Source organism: Sardina pilchardus, chromosome 4, assembly GCF_963854185.1.
Source record: "Sardina pilchardus chromosome 4, fSarPil1.1, whole genome shotgun sequence".
Taxonomy (NCBI): Eukaryota; Metazoa; Chordata; class Actinopteri; order Clupeiformes; family Clupeidae; genus Sardina; species Sardina pilchardus.
Genome location: NC_084997.1, coordinates 29060098 through 29071033, shown reverse-complemented (window position 1 = coordinate 29071033; position 10936 = coordinate 29060098). Strand labels below are relative to the sequence as shown.

The window sequence follows — 10936 nt, the reverse complement described above, 5'->3', positions numbered from 1 at the left end:
AACAAATAATTTACACATTTGGGCGAATAAATTATGGCCTGTTTTGTCCCAAAGTAAAAGATGAAAAGTGAGGTCATCTGCCATGCAACGCGATTGTTCCGTGGCGACATCAAAGAGTGTCACAACTCTCTCTTTATGGCTCTGATGTAACTCAGTGGTGCTATCCAATCAGAAAACAAATGCTTATTAAGAGTCCCTCCCACTTGAAGGGGTGAACTGAAGCTGAAAGACATTTTGTAGTTCAGCGCCACTTGACAGTTGGATGATTATTCCTGTAGACAAAAAGGTATGAATTAGAAGTGTTTTTTTTTTTTTTTTTCTAACAATAGAACGACTGGAAGCTTCAGTTGGAGTGTTGTGTTGACAAATTAGGATTCATTTCAGACTGGATTCTAGTTCAGGGTGAGACGAGTTTTCAGAAGTGAAAGGAGAGATCATAAAACAGTACGGTAGAACAGTTGCTGCTATTGCAGAAAATGGCCTCCATGTCGGTCTCGGAGGAGGATTTGTCCTGTCCTGTGTGCTGTGAAATCTTCAAGGATCCTGTTCTTCTCACCTGCACTCACAGCATCTGTAAAGCCTGCCTGAAGACCTTTTGGGAAACCAAAGGATCCAGAGAATGTCCAGTCTGCAGGAGAAAATCCTCAAGAGTTGAGCCTCCTCTTAACCTGCATCTGAAGAACCTGTGTGAGAATTTACTACAGGACAAAAATAAAAAAGAGTCCTTTTGCAGTCTGCACCGTTCAAAACTCAAGCTCTTCTGTGAAGATGACAAACAGCTTGTGTGTGTGGTGTGTCGAGACTCAAAACTGCACAAAACCCACAACTTCAGTCCCATCGATGAAGCAGCACTTGAGCGTAAGGTAAGATTTCTGTTCCTAAATTAATTTGTCCTTGTATATTGTCAGTAAATGCTGTACAGATTTTCTTATCTCTCCCTCTCTGAAACACGACTCCACAGAACCACGACCTTTGGCAGTTGTAGTGCTCATCTTAAATCACTTAGGCCAGGGCTCTTCAATTAGAGGCCCGTGGGCCGGATCCGGCCCCCGAGATACTTTGTAGTGGCCCTTGAAGTTGTTGCAATATTAGATATTCTGCCACCTTCTGTTATGTTTTGTGTATTACCAGTTCTACCCAGAATGCTGTTCTACTTCTACCTGCTCTCTCTCTTAATAAAGTAGCTGTCTGACCAGCATCGAACTTGAACATGGTGACCCCGAAATTTGAACATTGTGGCGTTATGCGGCAAATCCGAGGGAATAACTTCATGGAAACTTGTGTGTAATGCTTCTCGGAGGGGTATGTATGGACTGTTTATCGCATCTTCGAGCCAAATATTCAGCTAGATATCTCGGAGTGCTAGACCGACGAGTCAAGCATGGCACTACACTACAAACCTCAGACGCAAGTCGATTGGAACTCCAGAGATGCTTATAGTCAATATCGTTTGTGGCGCAAGGAAGTTGAGCGAATTATTAATGGCCCCCTCCACGAGGAATCTGAGGAAGTTAAGCTAAACCATGTATTCATATGGGCTGGTGCGCAGGTTGAACGGCTAGTTGAAGCCAAACAAGCCGAAGACCCTACGTGTAATGTTGCCACGGTAGGCGAGCTGCTAGGTTGCCTAGATGGAATTCTCACACACTCGACACACTTTCGCGAGGCAAGAGAGGACTTCTACAATGCAAAGCAGACAACTGGTGAGAACACCACTGCATTTTACAGTCGCATTCTTGAGCTGCACAAACAGGCTGAATTTCCTGTGGGCTCTGATTTCCTCATTGTGGATAAATTAATTCATGGCTGCACTAATGTCGAATGCAAACGAAAGCTAATGACCAAAGAAAAAACAGTCACTGTAAAGACGTGCTTGGACGTGTTACGACGATACGAATCTGTTGATGCAACAATGCAGCGTTTTACCGAAACACAGGTGCATGCAACATATTCTCACGATCCATCTCGCCGATCCCAGCAGCGGGGAGGCAAGCCAAAAACAAAGCAGCCAACCGATCCCCGTGCTGTCCACCGTGAGTTCAAGCCTGCAACAGGTGACTCAAACAGGGAATGCAGATGGTGTGGTGGACAAAGTCATGCTCGTGATAGATGTCCAGCTCAAGATGTGAGATGCAATTTTTGCAAAAAACCAGGTCACTTTGAAAAAGTGTGTAGACTTAAAAAATCAGTCAAAACCACTAATGCAGTTCAAATAGCAGACACTGACCTGAGTGCAGAGGAAGACGCAAGTGATCACGCCTATGACATAAGCACTGTTCAACACACAAATGTCCATGCACGTGAGGTAATGGCTGATGTCACTTTTCACACCACTGGTGACCATTGTCTACAAGGAAAGGTAGATACCGGAGCAATGACGACATGCATGCCGATTTCACTCTTGCCTAAAGTGAACATCAAACAACAATCCCTACTCTGCGCCGACATTCGACTGCGTAGTGTTACTGGAGCGAGCATACCAGTGAATGGCAGAATCAAAACAAAAGTCACATGTAATGGCATCACCCGCACTGTTGAAATTATCATTACAAATGCCGGTACTGAGCTTATACTCGGGCTCGAGTTTTGCAAACAATTCAAACTTGTCCAAATATCTGATGTGTGCATTCAGCGAAACATTAATGTTGAGGCTGTACATGTTACAGAAGAGTCTGATGTCGACTATGAGTCTCTCCAAAAGAAATGGCGACGTCACTTGCCCCTGGGAAAAGAGACAGGCGATCCCATGGAGGACTTGAAACGCATATTTCCTGACATGTTTGATGGTTCAGTCGGTCTGTTCGACGGCGAGGCAGAATTAAAGCTGACACCAGGTGCCACACCCGTACAACTCCCCCCTCGTGCAGTTCCAGTGAGTGTACTCCCCAGACTCAAGAATGAATTAGATCGCATGGAGGCAGAAGGAATCATACGCCCATGCCCAGAAACGACCAGCTGGGTTCACAACCTAGTAATCGTTGTCAAAAAGAGCGGTGATATCCGGGTGTGCCTTGACCCCAAGAATTTAAACAAATGCTTAGTGCGCAACATTCATTACACTGCCTCATGGGAAGATGCCAAAAACACTTTCAAAAATGGAAAATACTTCTCAACCCTGGATGCCAAAAGTGGCTACTGGACACAGATGCTGAGCCCAGAAAGTCAGCCATTGACCGCTTTCAATACCCCATTCAAGAAATACTGCTTCGTTCGCTTACCATTTGGCCTGTCTGTATCATCAGAAATCTTCTGTGCCCAAATGGACAAAGCCCTGGCAGGTGTCCCAGGCACATTTCCCTGTGCAGATGATGTCAAAATTCAGGGATCGACGGAAGAGCGTCACGACATCCACCTCCTCAAGACAGTGAGCCGAGCCAAGGCTGCTGGGATCAAATTCAATCCAGACAAGTGTCAGGTGAAAAAGAGACGAATTGAGTATTTCGGAAGAATCATTTCACCAGATGGCGTGGAACCTTGCCCCAACAAGGTGAAGGCCATTCTACAACTGGGCGCTCCGGAAAACAAGCAGGAACTACAGAGCTTCCTGGGGTCAGTCAATTTTATGTCTAACTTCATCCCAAACCTGGCCCAGAAAACAGTCAGCATGCGTGGCCTCCTGAAAAAAGATGTTCGCTATACCTGGACTTCGGACATGCAAACTGAGTTTGAAAGTGTCAAAACGGGGATCTCACCAGCAATGAAGCTCACGCACTTTGATCCTGCCAAGCAGGTGGTTATTGAGACAGATGCATCCCTCAAAGGGCTTGGGGCCGTCCTTCTACAAAATGGACGCCCAGTGAAGTTCCTAAGCAAGTCACTTACCCCAACTGAGAGTGAGTATTCAAACATAGAAAGAGAACTCTTGGCGGTGCTTTTTGCATGCGAGAAGCTGCACGTGTATGTGTTTGGAAGACGCGTCAACATTCACACTGACCACAAGCCACTTGAATCCATTTTCAGAAAACCCATCAGTCTGGCTCCACCACGCCTGCAGAGAATGCTTCTGAGACTCCGCACCTACGATGTTCATGTCGAATACGTTGGTGCCAAACACGTCCCTCTCGCAGACACACTCTCTAGGCTGGTCAAACCTGGCTCGGACCCGACAATTCCAGGCTTGGATGTCAGCATCGCTCAGGTCCTCAAGATAAGGCATACGCGCCTGGCGAACTTGCAGGAGGAGACCAAGTGTGATCCTGTGCTCTCCACACTAGGCCAGCTGATCAGCAATGGGTGGCCTGAGAGTATGCAAGACCTTCCAGACACATTGCAGCATTACTGGTGCTTCCGAGACGAGCTCTCATGCACTGACGGCCTCATAATGAAAGGTAGTAGAGTAGTCGTCCCATCAAAAATGCAGGCAGACACACTACAACGCCTACATGATGGCCACCAAGGCTTATCTGCCATTCTCAAGCGAGCTCGACGTTCAGTCTACTGGCTAAATATGCAGAATGAAATCACTGATCTTGCCAATGGCTGCGAGGAGTGTCAAATACATGGTGCAAAGAAACCTCGCCCACCAGAGAGGCAGATATCCACAACCAGACCCATGGAGGTTCTGGGATGCGACCTAATGGACTTCCAAGGTCAGCCCATCCTGGTGTCCATAGATTACTTCTCTGGCTACATCTTCATAGACCCACTGCGAAACAGCACCACCAGTGTTGTAACTGCCCGCTTGAATGACAACTTCAGGCGTTTCGGCCTGGCAGAGAGGGTCATATCTGACAATGGCCCATGCTTTCGATCAGACCAGTTCCAGAAGTTTTGTGAGCTGTTTGAGATTCACCACACCACAACCAGCCCCTACCACCATCAAAGCAATGGCAGAGTCGAACGTGCAATCCGAACGGTGCGTAACATCCTCAAAAAGTGTAAGAATGACACTGAAATCACACTCATCTTGACACCCCAATCAGTTCAGACCTACCATCACCTGCGGAGCTATTCCTCAACAGACGCATTAACACTCGGCTTGGCCAGCCACTGAACTCCACTCACCTCACTGAGGAACAGAAGCTCAGTCTCACAGACAAGAGATCAGCCCACCTCAAACCGCAGCGTACCCCTCAGATACGCTACGCGCCACAGCAGCCTATCTGGTACACCGAGGACTGCTCATCAGAGTGGAAAGCAGGTTACATAGACATCGCTGACATGCATCCAGACTCCTACTGGATCATCACATAAACAGGCAGTCGACTCCGGCGCAACCAACGCGACATCAAGGTTCGATATCCATTCAACCCACCATCAGTGGCACCCCATCACACGGAGCTCAACTTCCCCGACAGCGGCGACGACGCTCCACCTGTCTCCACCGACGGTGAGGTGACCAATCCGGTTGCCAACGAGTCCACTCCACATGCAGCAACACCTGTCGACTGTCCAGTCAACATCCCGGTCCCCTCGAAACCAGTGCCTCCAGAAAAACCATCACCAGCACTGAGGCGATCTGGTCGGGTGACCAAATCCACTAAAGACCCCAACTTTGTGTACTCTACGTATAAAGGCAGGTGCTGAGGACCTAGCCTACAGTAAGACATGTCCTGGGACCTCTGTCTTACAAATGTATGTTTGTCATGTTTGTCATGTCTTTAAAAAAAAAAAAAAAACATCCAAGTGTTACTTGTTTTGCACTTGCACTCACCTTAGCTGTGGACTTTTAGTTATTCCCATGTAACTTCATTGAAGGTGGAACATTCATTTTTTTTGTTGTATGCTTAGACTTTGCGTTGTTGACCTATTGGCAGTGCTAAGGCACCACTTAAAAAGGGGCATGTTGCAATATTAGATATTCTGCCACCTTCTGTTATGTTTTGTGTATTACCAGTTCTACCCAGAATGCTGTTCTACTTCTACCTGCTCTCTCTCTTAATAAAGTAGCTGTCTGACCAGCATCGAACTTGAACAGAAGTGTAGGCTGTTGTTGTATGAGCAAATCCATATATTCGGTAGAGACGTAAATAGCTGGTGGAAAAAGCGATAATGGAGGTACAGCGGTACACTGCGAGTAGCGCCTATAAATAACATTCTCATTGTTCTGTGTGTTATGCAAAGACGTTAATTGTGCCTTGCTTTGTTTTTAAGCAGCGTCTGTCAACAACATGTCGACGTGCGCCAAATCCAAGTTGTTTTCCTCAAAGCATGTAGCATTTTCGGTGCATGAAATGTCACCGGTAGTGTGCCTCTCTAGTCCAAGTGGATCCTTGCGAAAACATTCGCCACTCAAAAAAGTTTAAAAGTTTAAAAGTTGAACTTTGGTGGCATCTGCTCTCTTGCATGCTCTCGCTTGCTCTTAAGTCCTGCAGCCACTGCACCTCAGCCCATTGCACCTAACGTTTTGAACGAGTTGAACATAACTTTCATCTGAGCTTAGTTTCAACGTAAATTGGCTCTACGTTAGAGTATATAAGCTACTAACATGTTATGGGTTGCACCGCGCAAATAGTTCAGTGTGAAACAAATAAACATCCAACGCCTTTGATGTCAAGTCCACTGTAAGTAACATTGATTCCCGTTAGTGTTTACATACGCACAAAGAGCAGTGAGCACACACACACACATTAGGGGCAGTTTGCGGTTCAGAACTTTGCTGAAGCTAGGGTGACCACCTGTCCCGCTTTACGTTACTGTACAGCAATTTTACCCTTTGTCCCGCCCATAGACCTAAAAGAAACTGTTATATTAGAGTAGAAAACTTGCATAGGATGCCTTTAATGGCCCTAATCTTGTCTTGGTCATTTATCAGTGTGATCTGCTACTGAACTCAACAGGTGCACTGTCTGAGGTGTTCTCAAATGGACCTTGTAATATGAGTGTGTTCCTCATACTGTTGAACTGTGGAACTACACCCCCATAAATAACCTATTGTCAAACCAGCTTGTAGGTAAGGGATGTCCATGTTCATGATGGGCAAAAGATAATACAATGATCCCCATATGTGTGGTGACTTACAGGAAGAACTGAAGGTCAAACTGCAGCCCATACAGAACAGGCTGGACACTTTTAAAAAGGCTAAAGAAACCTGTGATGAAACTGCCCAACACATTACAGTAAGAGTGATGCCTGCTCCTCTAATAGTGATAACAACATAACTAACACACAGATTCCAAGTGTGAGACACTACTGTGTGGTGATGTGTGGTATTACAGGTCCAGGCTCAACACACAGAGAGGCAGATCAAGCAGGAGTTTGAGAAGCTTCACCAGTTTCTACGAGATGAAGAGGCAGCCAGGATAGCTGCACTGAAGGAGGAAGAGGAGCAGAAGAGTCAGATGATGAAGGAGAAGATTGAGAAGATAAGTGAAGAGATCTCATCTCTTACAGACACAATCAGAGCCATAGAGAAGGAGATGGGAGCTGATGACATCTCGTTTCTACAGGTTGGTACTTATGAAGTCTACTTGTTTTAAACAAAAGATACGCTTTGGTGAAGTCAGAACACACACACAAACAAACACACACACACACACACACACACACACACACACACACACACACACACACACACACACACGTTTCCTACTTATAAGGCCTACCTCATTTCACCCTCTGCTTTTCAGAACTACAAGAGCACAGTGGAAAGGTGAGTGATCTGCCTCCTGTTTCTATTTCTCTGTGGTTCTGAACCCAAACCCACAGCAGCACTGCCACTGACTCCTGAATGTAATTCCAGAGCCCAGGGCACACTACGGGATCCAAAGACGTATTCAGGAGCTCTGATCAATGTGGCAAAGCACCTGGGCAACCTGAAGTTCAGAGTCTGGGAGAAGATGCAGGAGATTGTTCAGTACAGTGAGTTCACCCCCTGACACACACACACACACACACACACACACACACACACACACACACAGTCATACATACATACACACACACACACACACACACACACACACACACACACACACACACACACACACACACACACACACACACACACACACACAGTCATACACACACACACACAGTCATACACACACAGTCATACACACACACACACACACACACACACACACACACACACACACACACACACACACACACACACATAGCCATGCACGTATACACCCTCTCTCTCTCTCTCTCTCTCTCTCTCTCTCTCTCCCACAGACACATCATTGAGTGAGAAAAGTAGAAAAATCAATCACCATTACTAAATTCTGATGTTCTCTCTCTGCAGCTCCTGTGATTCTGGATCCCAACACTGCAAACCCACATCTCATCCTGTCTGAGGATCTGACCCGTGGGAGATACAGTGGGAGATACAGTGGGAGATACAGTGAGAGATATGGGAGATACAGTGGGAGATACAATGGGAGATACAGTGGGAGATATGGGAGATACAATTGGAGACACAGTAAGAGGGAGCAGCTTCCTGACAACCCAGAGAGATTTGATGGGAATCTCTGTGTCCTGGGCTCAGAAGGCTTTAACTCAGGGACTCACTGCTGGGATGTGGAGGTTGGAGACGGTGAACTCTGGAAACTGGGAGTAAAGACAGAGTCTGGGGAGAGGAAGGGATGTAATTGCAATAGTACATACAGTTCCAGTAATAGTGGAGTCTGGAGTGTGGATCATTCTTATGGTGATTATGCAACATGCTCCCCATCCCAGCTAGACACCACCATCATAGTGCAGCAGAATCCCCAGAGGATCAGAGTGCAGCTGGACTGGGACAGAGGAAAACTCTCATTCTCTAACCCTGATAATAACACACACATACACACTTTCACACACACTTTCACTGAGAAACTGTTTCCATTCTTTCACACACTCTCATCTCTGAGTATCTCACCAGTGAAGGCTGCAGTATCAGTAGAGCAGCTCAGGTAGAGTTCACACACCTGCTGCACTATCAGCTCAGGTAGAGTTCACACACCTGCTGCTCTATCAGCTCAGTTAGAGTTCACACACCTGCTGCTCTATCAGCTCAGTTAGAATTCACACACCTGCTGCTCTATCAGCTCAGTTAGAGTTCACACACCTGCTGCAGCATCAGCTCAGTTAGAGTTCACACACCTGCTGCTCTATCAGCTCAGTTAGAGTTCACACACCTGCTGCAGCATCAGCTCAGGTAGAGTTCACACACCTGCTGCTCTATCAGCTCAGTTAGAGTTCACACACCTGCTGCAGCATCAGCTCAGTTAGAGTTCACACACCTGCTGCTCTATCAGCTCAGTTAGAGTTCACACACCTGCTGCAGCATCAGCTCAGGTAGAGTTCACACACCTGCTGCAGCATCAGCTCAGGTAGAGTTCACACACCTGCTGCACTATCAGCTCAGGTAGAGTTCACACACCTGCTGCACTATCAGCTCAGGTAGAGTTCACACACCTGCTGCAGCATCAGCTCAGGTAGAGTTCACAATCTTCTACAAGAAAGAAGTGCTGAACTCTCTTTTAGAAGCATTTGTATTCGTGAAACATATTACCACACTGTTTCATTTGACGTTCTGGTGGTTCTGATATATTTTATTACTTTATTTTCATTGGTAGTTGGCAATAATAATAGAGAATCCAGATGTTGGCAACAGATGAGATGGGACAGGAACTCATCTACATCACTGGAGTTTTCATGTGAACTCTACTTTACTGGACACCTGATAATGTGGATCAGACCCCACAACTCACATGGCCTCTCTCTCTCTCTCTCTCCCTCTCTCTCTCTCTCTCTCTCTCTCTCTTTCTCTCTTTGCTGATTCTTACTGGAGCTTTTGATTAAACATGTCTGCCTGTGTACTGTCCTGTCTTGCTGCTTTTACAAATGGAATGCAGTAAGTGATGCAATAAACTCTGCTTTTCATATGAACTGTTGGGTGTGTTGGATTCTGTGTGTCACTGTATGTACTGCATGTCACAAGATCATTACCTTCTATCAAGTGCAGATCAACAGAGTGAATCAGCATCAAATTACACACACACACACACACACACACACACACACACACACACGAATTAATACATGGTTGAGACCCAGGGTTTACATGTGGGCTGTGTTCGTTCCTGTCATTCCTGTGTTTATTTCTTATCATGACTCAGTGTTTTATTTGTTTGTTTTGTCATCATTGTTGTTTTTTTGTGTGGATAAACCTGCCGGTAGCCTAAGAATATTAATGAAAGAAAACATGTTGAATTCAGTGCAGCATTTGTCCTTCAGACTGACCAACTATCAGTTCGGGCACACTCCTGAACAACATCCATAATGCACAATGTGATACTCACAGCTTTTGGACCAGGCTTGTGCAAAATTCAGAATTGAATTGAGAATGACTCCTAAATTCCAATTTAATTCCTGAGTTTGAATGAATTTGAATTGTGGTCAAAAACAGGACGCAGAATTACAGTTCAAATTTGAAATAAAGGAAGTAGAATTGAAATTCAATGAAATTCATATCATTTCACAAAATATATAACACCTAGCCTGTGTGTACCCATGCTGCCCTGCGCGTGATTTAATTGGCAGGCACTAGCCAGGCTAGCAAACAGCACCACACAGTGAATGATCTGCAGAAGTGTGTATCCTGCTCAAAATGGAACATTTATGCCAATGAAATTGTACAAATGTGGCCAGATTCTTGCCCCGATTGACCAATGCATCTTTGCACTCAAAGCAACTCACTAGTTTCAACAGTAGGTGTCACTATTACACTCGAAAGCAATGTAAATCCACAATCCACAAATGTATTATGTACAATTATGGCATAACAACTACAGTACACAGTGTTGGGGAGTAACGCATTACATGTAATTGAGTTACGTAATTTAATTACAAAATAAATGTAACAGTAATATATTACAGTTACTGTAGAAAAAATTGTAATTCAATTACAGGTACTTTTGAATTTTTTCAAAATTACAATTTGAATTACATCTCAATATTGTCAGCAAAACCTTGCAAACAATATTGTATGTAAAAAGAACTGTTTCCC

General features: G+C 45.3%; 1 protein-coding gene across 1 annotated transcript; it reads left to right on the top strand.

Annotated features, from left to right (window-relative positions):
- The first annotated feature begins 476 nt into the window (after positions 1-476).
- LOC134078775 (E3 ubiquitin-protein ligase TRIM35-like) lies at positions 477-8940 on the top strand. Its single transcript, XM_062534920.1, has 8 exons — positions 477-863; positions 6963-7058; positions 7158-7388; positions 7569-7591; positions 7682-7800; positions 8189-8251; positions 8293-8308; positions 8367-8940. The coding sequence occupies exons 1-8, from the start codon at positions 477-479 to the stop codon at positions 8839-8841; spliced, it is 1410 nt and encodes a 469-aa protein (XP_062390904.1). The 3' UTR covers positions 8842-8940.
- The last annotated feature ends 1996 nt before the right edge of the window (positions 8941-10936 follow it).